Here is a 13,372-nt window from a genome sequence, read left to right on the forward strand (position 1 = left end):
AATAATAATAATGTAATAATGGTGATGATAGCAATAGTAATAAAAGAATAATACTAACGAAATTCTGTTAGTATCAACAATACAAATAATAATAATACAAATAATAGGGATAAAAGATAATAATAATAAAATTATGTTAAGAACAGTAATACAAAAAATATAATAATTATAATGGTGATAATAATAATAATAATAATAATAATAATAATAATAATAATAATAATAATAATAATGATAATAATGATAATAAAATAATAATTATTGTTATTATTATTGTTAGTATAATTATAAATATTATTATTGTTATTATCATCATCATCTTCATCATTATCATTATTGTTGTCTTTGCTATTATATAGTTATAGTGCACCTTCCATTAAAGTGTAGTGCAAATGAGGTGTGTCACAAATAGGGCGCCACTGAACAAAGACACACATTCAATGCATTTATTCCTCCTATTCAGACAGACAGTGGACAGGATGGCCTACAGAAATAAAAATAAACCTAGTATCATATTATTATGCGGTTATAATAGGCGTGTTCTTAATAAGTGGTATAAAGAAGTGCACTTTTGACAACATTTATTGCACATGTTACTCGGATAATTAAGTCTTGTGGCACAAGAAAAATAATCAGGGATTTCGTTATCAGTGCTTATTACTGTATGCAGAAAGGAGGAGCTCATCACCTTTGTGTGCGCTTTGCATGGAGCATCTCAGTGAGCAGAGTGTCAGCGGACACCTCACCACTCATGTGTTTGCTGTGCAGGTAGTCCTCAGCCAGGGTGCTGAGGGAGCGTAACTCGGACAAACACAGCAGCAGATAGGCTAAGCGTCCGGGGCCTTCGCAGGAGGTGGACAACATGTAGTCCAGCAGCGCTCTTTCGACCTGCTTGTGGACATTCACGATGACTGAGTGGCCTTCAAGCTGCTTCACATCTGTAGACACAAACATAGAGCGCATTCGGGATCCGTCCGAACCCGAAGGCAGGCGCGCAGCGTGAACGCATCTGCCCTCGTAGAATTACGTTTTGACATAATCCAGTTCATCGCAGCTACACCGCAAACCAATATTTGCTTCATGAAACAGGCATCGTTATTTACTGGGATTAAAGAGGATGAGGAATTTGATGCAGGAGAACTCGTGACGGTCCACACTCAGAGCGAAGAGCTTCTCAACCAGGTCCTGTCCCCGTTGGACCAAAGCCGCCAGTGCAGCGCCGGCACAGGAGGCGAGATCTGACAGCTCCACCTGGATCAAACAACGTACACTGAAGAGTTCAGAGTCCCCTGCTGCAGCACCGTCTTTTATTTCTTGCTATATATGTGGTGAATATGTACAGAAACTTTTAGATTATACACTATACTTTTTTTATACTCTCAGATTTAAATTATTATTTTCTCATTGCTTCCAATTACATCTCATCTCTTCTCTCATCTCTAATTCCATGTTGAAATTAATGCATTGAAAGAATTCAGCAAATTTGCTGGTCTTTTTTTTTTTAAAAACAGCTTATATTAATAAATGGGAATGAGAGATTTCTCACCTCCTGCCCTGTGATCAGGAGGAGACTGCCCACTTTTTTATGCAGGACCTGCCTGGAGATGAAGTCCAGAAGCAGCAGTTCACTCCAGCAGCTGTGCAACAACTTCATCTGGTCACTCACCTCAGAGCACAAAGAGGGAAGTCACCCTCTCAGGTTATCACGGCTATTTTGCATTTTAAGGTATTATCGGAGGAGCCTACAGCTCCCGTGCAACTTTAACAAATGTCTGCACTGGTACATCTTTCGCATTAGTATCTCTGAGCATTTTATCCAGTGACGGGCAAGATTGAGTGATATCGCCATCCCAAAAAACAAACAAAAACATTCTCTCCCCTGATTTATTTGTCAAGTAGACATCGGTGCTCATACTTATCCAGCAGAAGATTGATTCCTACTTCAAGATGCTTGAAGAAGGTGGATCGGCGAGCCCACTCCACCGTGAAGAGCAGGGTGTCATTAGCCATGAGGAACATGGCGCCGAAGGTGCTGAGCTTCCCGTGGTTCTGCTCCTGCTGAAGACGAGTGGCGATTCTCCTCCGCAGGTTCAGCTCATCGGGATCCCAGCACACAGACTCCGAGAGAGGTCCTGCGTGAAGATCCGGGTCCGTGTGGAGTCCTGCGGCAAAGCTCCTGTGGTTGTTCTTCGACTTGACGTTCCAGGTGGTCAAGGAGGTGCACGGGTTCTGGCTGCCACTAGCCGAGTTGGAGGGTAGGAATGTAAAAAGCGACGGGACTTGGACGCTAATTTCATTTTGCGTCATGTTAATTTGGGTGCCGGGATAGACGGGGACCGGGTGGATGTCGACGGGGAAGGGAAACTCTTTCTGGTGGGTTGGAGTCACTGGAGGTGGGCCGCTCTGCAGTTGGAAGCCCCTGGCTTGTATCATAGTCTTTCTCCACTGCTTGAGGGCCCGGTCGCGCTTGTACATGGGGCTGAACTTGTTTCTGCCGCCTCGCATCCGATCTGCACGAACAGCTGACGGGAAAACGTATTTGTTTAGAATAGGTTCCAAGTTTGAATTTTATAAATACAATATGTAAAATTATTACAGTATAAGCAGAGCTGCAATAGAACCAGGTCATTCAGGGGTCTTCATCCCAAAGAGGAGACTCCTATAAAGGCCGATAAAGACCTTTTAGGCCAAGAATTCAGACGGCGCAACCACTAATCTGACATTTCGGCTAACCTTTCAGATCTCTCTCTTGCCTCCACGATCAACAAACAGTCAGAAGAATCCTTCAGGATCCATCCCACATCCCGTCCCGCTATTTATTGTATAAACGCAGAGCACATCACACAAATGCACAGTGTTTCTTCTGTCCTTTGCACAGATGCACAGTTATTTACAGATGTACAGCCATTTGTACAGATGTGCAGATTATTTACAGGTGTTGGACTTTATTTCATTTATTTTTCACTTTACTTTTACCTTATTTTTGTCTTATTTTTCACTTAATCTTACCTTATTTTTTTTATCTTATTTTTCACTTTATTTTTACCTTATTTCTATCTTAATTTTCACTTTATTTTTATTTACCTTTATTTTATATAATAATTTTATTTATATTTTACATATATATATTTATAGATGTTGAATCTGCTCTAAGATGCTATGCTGCCCCCTGTACCTTCCAACTGACCCTCAGGGACAAATAAGGTCTCTCTGATTCTGATTTAAATTTATAAAAACTATTAAAAAAAATACGTAAAGATTTTGTTTTATTCTGTCATTTTCAAGAATGATTTTGTTCCTTATGCACTGATTACCCTTTCATATTTTTGGGGGGTCATATTTATGTGCATGAGCACACAATTTCTGTCTAATTTCAGGGGTGGAAATTTATCCTATGGGAACCAGGAGAAAAAAAGTAACAAATAAGCACGAACACAACTGCAACACAAACACACACACACAAATGCATGCACATGCACACACACGCATACATATATCATTCAGAAGAGGCTTTGACTTGAGAGGCGGACAGAGCAGCTGTCATCAAGTACCCGCTGTGTCACCGAATGAAATTCATGTCCGTTTCAAATGACTGGAGGGAAACTGATTCTGATTCTTTAGCGTATTCAAGAGAAGAGTTTTGTCTTTTGTCATTTGATTCCCACTTCAAGTGCACTGAGATTTAAAATTTTGTCTAAATCATGGTTTTAATGGTCACTTCGTGGAATGAATATCAGCACCGGTCGGTTTGCTTCTCTCACCTTCCAGCTGCATGCCAACATGAAGACACTTTTGAAAGCGGCAGAATGGACACCGTCTCCTCTGAATTTTATCAATTTCACACTGCTGGCCTTCCGTGCAATAATACTTCTTGTTGTTTTGAACCGTTCTCTTGAAAAATCCCTGCAGAGATCGAAGACGATTATTCATAACGAAAAAGAGCGACACAGTGTTGGCTTCTGTTAAAACACAACTTCATAAAAGCAACCAAAATAGACGGAGGGGTTCATAGAGACTTTCAGGAGAGGAACAATCGGACAAAACGTACCTTGCAGCTCTCACAGGTCAACAGACCGTAGTGATACCCAGAGACTTTATCTCCACACACTGGACAAACCTCCTCTAAATCAAGGCTGTACTCCATTCTGCAAAAACCCAAACAGATCTAGAAAGGCTGAATCGACCTCAAATTTTAAAAGCACAAATAAAATCAAACATGCTCTTGGCATGTTCGAATATATTGTAAGAGACACAAATGATTATTCTAATTATCCATGAAAAAAAAAAATTCAGGGTAAAGGAAGCCTTTAATAATTTCAAATGAAAAATGGAAAAAAATATCATACTCACTGGTTTTTCTGAGTGACTGCGTGCTTGGTGAATTTCGTATTCGACGTTTTCCCCGTGTGGAATAACCGTCGAGTGTGAAATCAAAGTTGTTGATCTGATGTCGTTGTCCTGCGGAGGAGGGACTCATCCTGCCGACCTCTTCCTCCGACCCGATGGACAGTCTTATCATTTTCCTTTAATAAATATATCATCATTTTTAATAGCGCTCCAAATAATCACTGTTGAACATATTTGCTCCAGTTTGTGAGAGTAGAATTATATTTTATAGAGAGACGCGCTCCAACCCTCCTTTTATGGAAATGGCCTACTAATTATTCTGGACGCCAAATGCAAAACTTGATTGACATAATCAATGATGTCACAACAACTGAAATATCAATTTGGATTTGTGTGCATTTTTAAGTACCTGTCTACCTGATTTGATATTTAACAGTTTAGTTGGGTATCTTTCACATGTTAAATTGAAGTCCAGTGTTTCCTGGATAACCGTTTCCCTGTAGTTTTGCATCTGGTTGTGACATGCACATATTGCAAAAGTTCTAAAAACTTATAACAACTAAACTTTCTCAATGGAGAAACAACGGAAATGATAATTAAAAAACAGCAACCCTGACCTCTTGTGGGCTAAAAGTAGTCATTGTATCACAAACTGATAGATACTTTAGATTTTTATATTTGCCTGCTGGAGCATATTATTGCAGCGTATTCTCCCTTTTTTTTTTAAATGATTTTCGCAACAAATGTTCTAAAATGAAAACTTCCCGAAAAGAAGTTACGGAGAATCAGCACAGGCTGGAGGATTGCAGAGCAGTGGATAGAAACAGTATGATTCCATGAAGAATGAGCGCTCCGCCGATGCTGTCGTAACCGGAACGGTGACCAACTTTGTCGCCTCGGGAACAGTTTGAATGAGATCCTTCTGGGCCAAAAAGTTGAGAAGCTGCCCAGGACATTTACATTCATCCGTCACCATTTGTGAGCTATACACCCGATGAGATCGGTAAAAAAATCCACTTGACTTGCTAACTGTTTACTGTAGCTTGCTATTGCTAATTCTATTATTCTGTAGCCGAGTGGTAAGAAGGATCCCTGGGATCAGCGGTGCCCCCTACCGTGAGGCACCCTCACTGCGTGCCTCACTTAATGTCTCTTCGCACACGTTTTATGATTACGAGAACACACCAGAAACGCGTTACAGTTGTTGACGAAAAACATTCGACGCATCAGCTAAACTATGGAAATTTAGTTCATATATCAAAAGTTTTTTTTTTTAATAGTGACATCCAAAGAGACGGCAATACGGTCTCAGTGCATAGCATGCCAGCACAGCTAGGAGAATCATTGCGCAATCCATGGTGGGCTCCGCTGGTTGCCGCGTCACCGCACGTCTCTTCTTCATATTTGAACGGTAAATGTGAATCTTTTTTAGCAATTTTGAAAAAAAAAAAACTTAAAATGGTGAAGCTACGTGGAAAATAACTTAATAGTACAAATCACTGAATAAATATAACCATCTAGTTTATTTTTTCATTTTCCATTTTGCATTTTTTTTCTTTCCATGGTGCTAGGTGAAGCTCGGCCTCCCCTGCCTCTACTGACTGCACGTATATATATATGGTATACAACTATAATATCCCAGTACAATAATATTTGTTTATGGAAATTTGACAGGAATCTTGTTATCAAAGTCAGAGATAAAAAGAAGACTTAGACCGCCGACTTTTGTCGAAAAAGTATGTTGAAAATCATGAATAGTGGGTTTATTACAGCGTAATGATGAGTGGTACTCAAATATCCGACGCTCTTGAACGCAACACCATTCGTCTTGTTGAATGACGTGTCAAGAAAGTGCCGGAAGCTTTCAGTGCGTCCAAAATGGCTTACCAGACCTTACAGCAGGAATACTTACAGATTCCTGTTGTTACCAGGGCTTACACGACCGCCTGCGTTCTTACAACTGCTGCCGTGGTAAGGAGAAAAGTTGATTTACTCACCGTGTCGGCGAGGTTACGGCCTAGCGATGCTTAAAAAGCAGGAAATTACACGTTTACTCAGCTGCCCGTTCGATGCTTCGGTATAGCTACGGTGCCTCTGAGAGGGGTCACGTTACGTATCTAAAACTGGTGTTCGCTGTAATTGCTAGTGTGAACCCAGTGTGCCCTTGTTCTTTTTTTATATATATTATTAAATTATATTCTTAATAAACTATCATTTCGACAAACTAATGATATTCGGTTTCCGTTGAGGTGGCCAATGGTCGCCAGCTGTTGAAATGTAACACGCGTCATCTCGTCAAACATGCTAACCGATATGTTTAACGTTTCCGATGCGTTCAAGTTTTAACACCTAGCGACGTTTTGCCCGAATTAGATAACTTAGTTAAAACTATGTAACACAGCATTTACTCCCAGGGGTCCTTAAACAACTGTTACAGACTGGTGAAAGACGACCAAAAGGATCAATGACAGTCGACATAAAGACACAGTTCACGTCGAAATACAAACAAAAACTCCTGTAATACTATTTATCCACAAGTTGCTCAATAGTACTTATTAGTAATGTAGATGGTTGTTGACTTTTCATATATTCTCTAAATGCAATTTGAGAAGTATGAAAAGCTCAATGCAGATACCCTTCCGGTTACCCCTCATGTCCCAAAGACTCGAATAGCATTTTTTTTTTTGAGATATTTTGGAGATAAAGTCAGAGATGGCTTGGACTTGTACACAGGAGAGATGGCGAATGTGTTTTGTAGAAGGATGCGGAGTTCGTAGGCCGATGGGGAGACCGAGGAGATTTATGGACGAAGGGAAGGAGGACATGAACTTGAACTTTAATAGGGTTGCATGGAGGAAGATCATTTGCTGTGGTGACCCCTGAAGCGTGCAGCTGCTAGAAGCTATGATCCAAAGTGGTGTGAGCAGTTCCATAGAACTGTTTTCTGTCACACACGAACTGAACACACACAACAAGCACTAGAGGGATGAGTTTATTTTTGACCCAAAACAGGAACGTTTTTTTTTCGTAGTAGTCATTAAATACCCCAGCAGCCCCCAGATGTTGGGGAGATTTGTGTGACACTGATGTTTTTCTACTCGCATCTGTCGGGTCTCTGATAAAAGGCTGCCAAGTATTGTAATTTTGTTGTTTCCCATGTACACTTTCATGCAGTTGTGCTTAAACCAATGTGAAAAATCAGCACTTCATCCCGGTAGCTTTGCTGCCTTGTTTAAAACAAAGGAATAGTCATTTGTCTTGTGTTACAAAAGACTTTGTGTTTTTGCATTTTCAGACCATGCAGGACAATGAACTGTAGTATTTAATGGCAATTGTAATAGTATCTCTCAAAAATCATAAGCCAGGTGTTAACAGGTTCATCAACAATGCCTGCCGGCATTATAAAACCTATTTGTGCTTATATCATGTTCTGGTGGGGGGAAAAAAAAAAAATCCAAACCGACCTGTTTGCTTGAGGCGCTTCTTTTCGGTTTCTATTCTCAGATGAGCAATGCGGGAATCACCTCCGTTAATAATCATATCAGTCAAATTTAATTTAGCTGTATAGTACAATGTAACTAAAGTTAGTTCTGATATGATTTCAAAAAGAAGCGGAGTTGCACACACATTTCATTTTCTGGGTTTTGCTCTACAGGCCGACGTCTGTGTTGTAACTTGCTGAAAGTTGCTGTGTGTGTGTGTCTGTGGTGAGCCTGCCCACAGGTTGGCCTGAAAACTCAATTTCCATATATGCTCATTTGCACCTAATTGATCATCCTTTTCATTTTTCGAACCACTATTTGACACAGGTATGACGGAGAAATTCACAAGGTATTAGTAAGACATCTTTTGTGGCCAGGGAATCCAGACACATTTTTGTAAGGCTATGTGATTGATGACATGATTTCCACAAATCAAATAAGAATTAGTAATGAGTACTGTAATGGGAGCTTAGGGACGGGAACGCTGTACAGCAGCAGTTGAAGGGATATGAAAAATGGCAGATTATTTTGGAAAGTTCTCAAGAAAAACATTGTTGCTCATTGAACTGTCTTTGTTTTTCACACAGCAACTGGAGATCATCACACCCTTTCAGCTATACTTCAATCCAGATTTGATTCTTAAGAATTACCAGGTGAGTAATACAACCCGGTGCTCATCCCTCCTCTCACTTATGTGGTTCTCTTGGGGCATTTAACGTTTCAGGAGCTTCATTTCATCGGCGAGTTACTTATTCAACCCACAATCCATTTTTTTTATGGTAACAGATTGTAGTCATACCTTTCAATGGAAATCCTTTTTTTTTTTTTTTGAATACACAGATATATAAAATTAATTTTACTTGCAGCTTGACCCTGTGCCGTTGATATAAAGTTAGTTTTATTTAAATCATCTCACTTAATTTACACAAAGCAGCTTCTCATTCAAGTATCCCCTGTGCAAACCAGCAAGGGGATTTGGAGCTATCGGTCACTATTGGAGCCAAGGTTTTTTATACCAGCACTGATTAATCAGCTTGAATTATTAATCGCTGGAACTCTCATACACACTTGCCAGACCCTTTTCTAGGTCCCTTAGTAACTTGCCCACCTGTTAAGCTACACATGACTGTGCAGCCACCCAGACGTAGCATGACAAAACAAATGTGTGGGAGAAAAGCAGAGATAAATTGTGTTTTTAGGACCTGGAGGCCCTTCAAGTCCGATGTTTAAGGGTTCGGAGATGGTGTTTTCTTTCATCTAGTTGCATGTTCACCTGGCTGAACTGAATGTTCTCTCTGTTTTTGCAGATATGGCGCCTAATAACCAACTTCCTGTTTTTCGGTCCGGTTGGCTTCAATTTTCTGTTCAATATGATATTTTTGTATCCCTCTCGGTTTCACTGCATTTGACATTTAAAGTAGGTTTGACTCCTTTCTGTTTCTTAAGGTGGTGTTATCTCAGAGATACAATACATGTCAGAGGATACCCACATGTACTTATAATAAGATAATCAGATAATAATACTTTATTAACCCCTGTAGGGGAAATTTATTTGTTACAGCAGCGCAACAATAGCAATAAATATGAATATAAATATAAAGAAAAGAGGCAATTAAAACTACTGGACAACAAGGATGAAAATAGATAAGCAGGATTAGTTATATCTGAGTTATACAGATATAACTTAGAATTATAGATTATTTACGCTAGGAAGAAGATCAAGAACATTTGCAGATGAGTCCTGGCAGAACTTTTCCTTAACTGCTTGGTCGCAGGTACAGATATTGTCGTATGCTGGAGGAGGGCTCCTTCAGGGGTCGCACAGCTGACTTTGTCTTCATGTTCCTATTTGGTGGACTTCTGATGACCGTATCCTTTTCACGAACCATCATGAAATGCACTTTCATTGTCCGACAATGATGTTTTTAATCAGAGATTGACGGATTCTTTTACTGGGCGTTTCGGACTATTGATAAATCAAAGCTGAAACGAGCTGAACCGAATAGAAGTGTTTCCATGGTATGGGCTGGTTTTCTTAAAATGCTCTTTATTTTACCTCTGTTAAATGCTGAAATCCCTCTGTAACATCTACGATTTTGTGTTAGTCGGCCAAAGTGTAACACCAAATAAATACCATAACTGACAAAGTAAGAATAAATTCAATGCCGAAATTTGTTTACCATAAAAGCAATAATAAGTCTTTGTCCACCCTTAGTCTGTAATTAACTTAACTGCGATTTATTTATTTATTAAACAAGAGTGTGTGGGATACTTTGTTTACTCTGGCCTTATTTTCCCCTCACTGCAGTAAACTGCATCTCTATGGAAACAGCACAGTCATGGCTTGATATTAGGAGTACACAGTTACACTATAGACTGAATGAGGAAGTGAAATACAAAGGAAAACGGGGGAAACACACACACAGTGCTGTGCATAATATATTTGCAAACAAAGCTAATTATGGCTTCTCAGATTCACTCAGAAGCACAAAATAAGGGTTTAGCTTTATTTTTAGTTTGAAGGATGTGGTTCGAGCAAAGCATCTATGTATTAATAAAAACGTCTAAGATCATACAGTGAATATTGACAAACCCCAGATGCAGCTCCAACACAGGTCAATACAAGCTGTCATATGCTGGCGGGGATTGTTAGTGCCAGTGGAACATCAATAACATGCCATTTAGTGTTGATGTCATTGACATTCCACTGCATTTTGTTGTATAAATACAGCAGTCTCTGTGTCTGTTGGTGTAATCCTTTTTCTAAAGACTCATTGCAGAAAAATCGGCCCAACTCCCTTTTTTGCTGATATTTGACACAGCTCAGACTCAGTCTTACAAATGGCAGTTTATTTTCCTTTTGAATAGACATGTCTAAATGACAGTATTTTCACATGTATCGCTCCAGATCGCCATCAGGACAGCTCCGTCTGGGTGACAGCTACTCCTCTTTCTGTGAATCGAAAGAAACACTTCTTTCTTGCTCCATAAAGCCTCAGCTGCTGTACGGCTGAGTACTGTAGCTGCCATGAGAAAGGCAGTGAAATTATTGCTCAAAATAAAATTAAATCAATGTATTGGAGCACAAACTGTATTCACCAGATGAATACTAGCTGATATTGGCCTCAGCCGCACTGGCACTTGAAAAAATAAATAAATGCATGGAACATGATGAATTTAAAGAACAAATAACAGGTTTTTGCTGTGCGGTTTGGGAATTTATTTACTCGCCACTTGCCTTAATAAGGCACCAGATATTTGGGACCTTTGTGAGTCTGCTGTTCCTGGGTCAAGCCTTCACGATCATGTTGGTGTACGTGTGGAGTCGAAGAAACCCAAATGTCCGCATGAATTTCTTCGGCCTTTTGAATTTCCAGGCTCCTTTCTTACCCTGGGTGCTGATGGGCTTCTCACTTCTGCTGGGCAACTCCATCATTGTAGATCTATTAGGTAATTCCTTGCGAGGATGTGTGTAGTTAAATGTTTATTATGTAATAAAGTATCTATGCATAAATAGCTTTCGCTCGTGTCTAGGTATTGCTGTTGGTCATGTGTATTTCTTCTTGGAGGACGTCTTCCCCAACCAGCCAGGTGGGGGAAGGTGGCTTAGGACTCCATCGATCATGTAAGTCATTAGTTGCAGACACGCCACTCTTATTATCTGCCAATCAAGTGCTGACAGCCCCCTCAATCAAACCCACAGCAGCTTGAAATTCTACATGTGTTTCCTTGAAGCAGTGAGGAAAAAAAATATTTTGGTTTGGGCTGATGAAGTTTTTAAAGCAAATATGCTCCCCTGTGTTTTCCACAGAAAGATGCTGTTCGACACTCCAGATGAAGATGCCAACTACAATCCTCTCCCTGAGGAGCGGCCCGGAGGTTTTGCCTGGGGTGAGGGACGGCAACTCGGAGGTTAACTTGCTACGTGAATCACCTGTGATTGTCAGGTCACTGTGGAGAACTTTCCCTCAGAGATGAAGGGGACAAACATGGTCTTTGTTTTTGACGTGTTTGTTAATTTTCTGGATGAAGAACGCCAAACAACCGGAGCTCGTTTCGGAGATAAGCATCTGTCGTCTTTCGTATGTGGGCTTAGATCATCCTCAGAAACTCTTCATGATGCCAGGTGTTGCTCTAAGACTATATGAGAGGACACAATCTCTGGATGGAACACTGGACTGTGAGCCTTTGGGCTCAGATGATGTTTTTGTCTTCATCTTGAGGAAAAAAATATTGATATACTATCATACAAGAGGGGAAAAAAAAAACGACAGCAGTAAAAACATTACTAATAAATTACAGATGGCGGTTGCATTTTTTTTTTCATTTCACTTTTTTAAAGAATAAATGTGTGAGGCAAATGGGACTTTTTATTTTAGCCTTTTGAATAGAAAAGTTGCGTGAAACCGAATCATTCTCATCACCCTTAAAACACACTTCAGTTTCAACCGTAGATTTTCGATGTACAATACAGGACTTTTCAGAAAATTACAATATTGTGATGAAGTTCTTTATCTTCTGTAATGCAATTAAAAAAACAAGAATTAGTTTTTCATGATATTCTAATATTTTGAGATAGGATTTTTGAGTTTTCTTAAGATGTAAGCCATAATCAGCAATGTTAAAATAATAAAAGGCTTGCAATATTTCAGTTGATTTGTAATGAATCCAGAATGTATGACATTTTTGTTTTTGTAATTGCATGACATAAGATAAAAAATCTTATCACAATATTCTAATTTTTTGACAGTCCTGTATTTGTCTCTGAAATTATCACTGGGCCACAGTATGTAGTGCGGACAGTCAGTTGACGGTTAAAAGCGAGTCATTTTGTGGGGGAATTAACAAAAATGTACAATTTGATTTTTATGAAAGAATTTGTATGAAACCTATTAAGGGCTCAAGGAGGAAAGGGCATACACCGTTCAAGGGTTCATAGCGTTCTCATCTCAGTTTATTTATTATTTTACTATGAATAAATGCCTTTGCATATATTTGCTTTTAAATGAGCCCATACGGAACTTGAAAACATTTGTGATACTACCCCTTGTGATTCTCTCTGCTTCTCTGCTCTTCCTGCTTCTGTGCTCTTGACTGCTTTTTTGCCTTCAAGCAGTACAAGCATCATAACTTAACAAATAATAATGAACAATAATAATGTTACAATACTTTGTTTATAATGAGAACGATATGGTCAGTACAGAGTAGTCCTATATTTGTAAAGATTAAATTCTTACAGAAGCTGTGATCTTTCTATTTGAGGTCTGTCACTCCTCGTAGTCAATGTTGATAATAACTTCTTTTCTCTAGATGAATCATGAAATCTTAATGTCACAGCCATCTCTCATTTCCCCTCAATCTTCAAGGCACTTCCTCAAAACATGAATGGCATGCCTTTAAATGAATGAGGTGATTTGTATAAACATTTGCCAACTATACATACATATCTATACATAGGCATCCATTTTCAGTTGTTGCCCTGATGATGGTACGGACACATTGAAAAGCAGTAGACCAAGTCGGTAACTCAAACTTATTTCACA

General features: G+C 39.4%; 2 protein-coding genes across 2 annotated transcripts; one reads left to right on the forward strand and one right to left on the reverse strand.

Annotated features, from left to right (window-relative positions):
- Window positions 1–481: 481 nt before the first annotated feature.
- LOC147220703 (nuclear receptor subfamily 5 group A member 2-like) lies at window positions 482–4,144 on the reverse strand. The gene is made up of 6 exons (XM_086170464.1): window positions 4,049–4,144; window positions 3,762–3,903; window positions 1,942–2,522; window positions 1,547–1,666; window positions 1,104–1,251; window positions 482–938 (listed from the first exon to the last, which is right to left on the reverse strand). The coding sequence occupies exons 1-6, from the start codon at window positions 4,142–4,144 to the stop codon at window positions 685–687; spliced, it is 1,341 nt and encodes a 446-aa protein (XP_086026590.1). The 3' UTR covers window positions 482–684.
- Window positions 4,145–6,207: 2,063 nt separating this feature from the next.
- derl2 (derlin 2) lies at window positions 6,208–13,071 on the forward strand. The gene is made up of 7 exons (XM_086171024.1): window positions 6,208–6,318; window positions 8,417–8,482; window positions 9,137–9,210; window positions 9,605–9,698; window positions 11,084–11,279; window positions 11,364–11,454; window positions 11,641–13,071. Exons 1-7 carry the CDS (start codon window positions 6,226–6,228, stop codon window positions 11,744–11,746), a joined length of 720 nt encoding a protein of 239 aa, XP_086027150.1. The 5' UTR covers window positions 6,208–6,225; the 3' UTR covers window positions 11,747–13,071.
- The last annotated feature ends 301 nt before the right edge of the window (window positions 13,072–13,372 follow it).

The sequence above is a fragment of the Fistularia commersonii genome, chromosome 23, assembly GCF_037954325.1.
Source record: "Fistularia commersonii isolate RoL2024-O1a breed Wild chromosome 23, RoL_Fcom_v1.0, whole genome shotgun sequence".
NCBI lineage: Eukaryota > Metazoa > Chordata > Actinopteri > Syngnathiformes > Fistulariidae > Fistularia > Fistularia commersonii.

Bases quoted from the DNA above. Each gene is read 5' to 3' on its own strand.
- LOC147220703 (XM_086170464.1), bottom strand. From the start codon at position 4,144: ATGGAGTACAGCCTTGATTTAGAGGAGGTTTGTCCAGTGTGTGGAGAT. The intron at 1,667-1,941 runs GTAGGAATCAAT...TTGTGCTCTGAG, and splicing joins CCTTCTTCAAGCATCTTGAA to GTGAGTGACCAGATGAAGTT. The intron at 939-1,103 runs GTAAATAACGAT...TTGTGTCTACAG, and splicing joins CCTCATCCTCTTTAATCCCA to ATGTGAAGCAGCTTGAAGGC.
- derl2 (XM_086171024.1), top strand. From the start codon at position 6,226: ATGGCTTACCAGACCTTACAGCAGGAATACTTACAGATTCCTGTTGTT. The intron at 8,483-9,136 runs GTGAGTAATACA...CTGTTTTTGCAG, and splicing joins TGATTCTTAAGAATTACCAG to ATATGGCGCCTAATAACCAA. The intron at 11,455-11,640 runs GTAAGTCATTAG...TGTTTTCCACAG, and splicing joins CTTAGGACTCCATCGATCAT to AAAGATGCTGTTCGACACTC.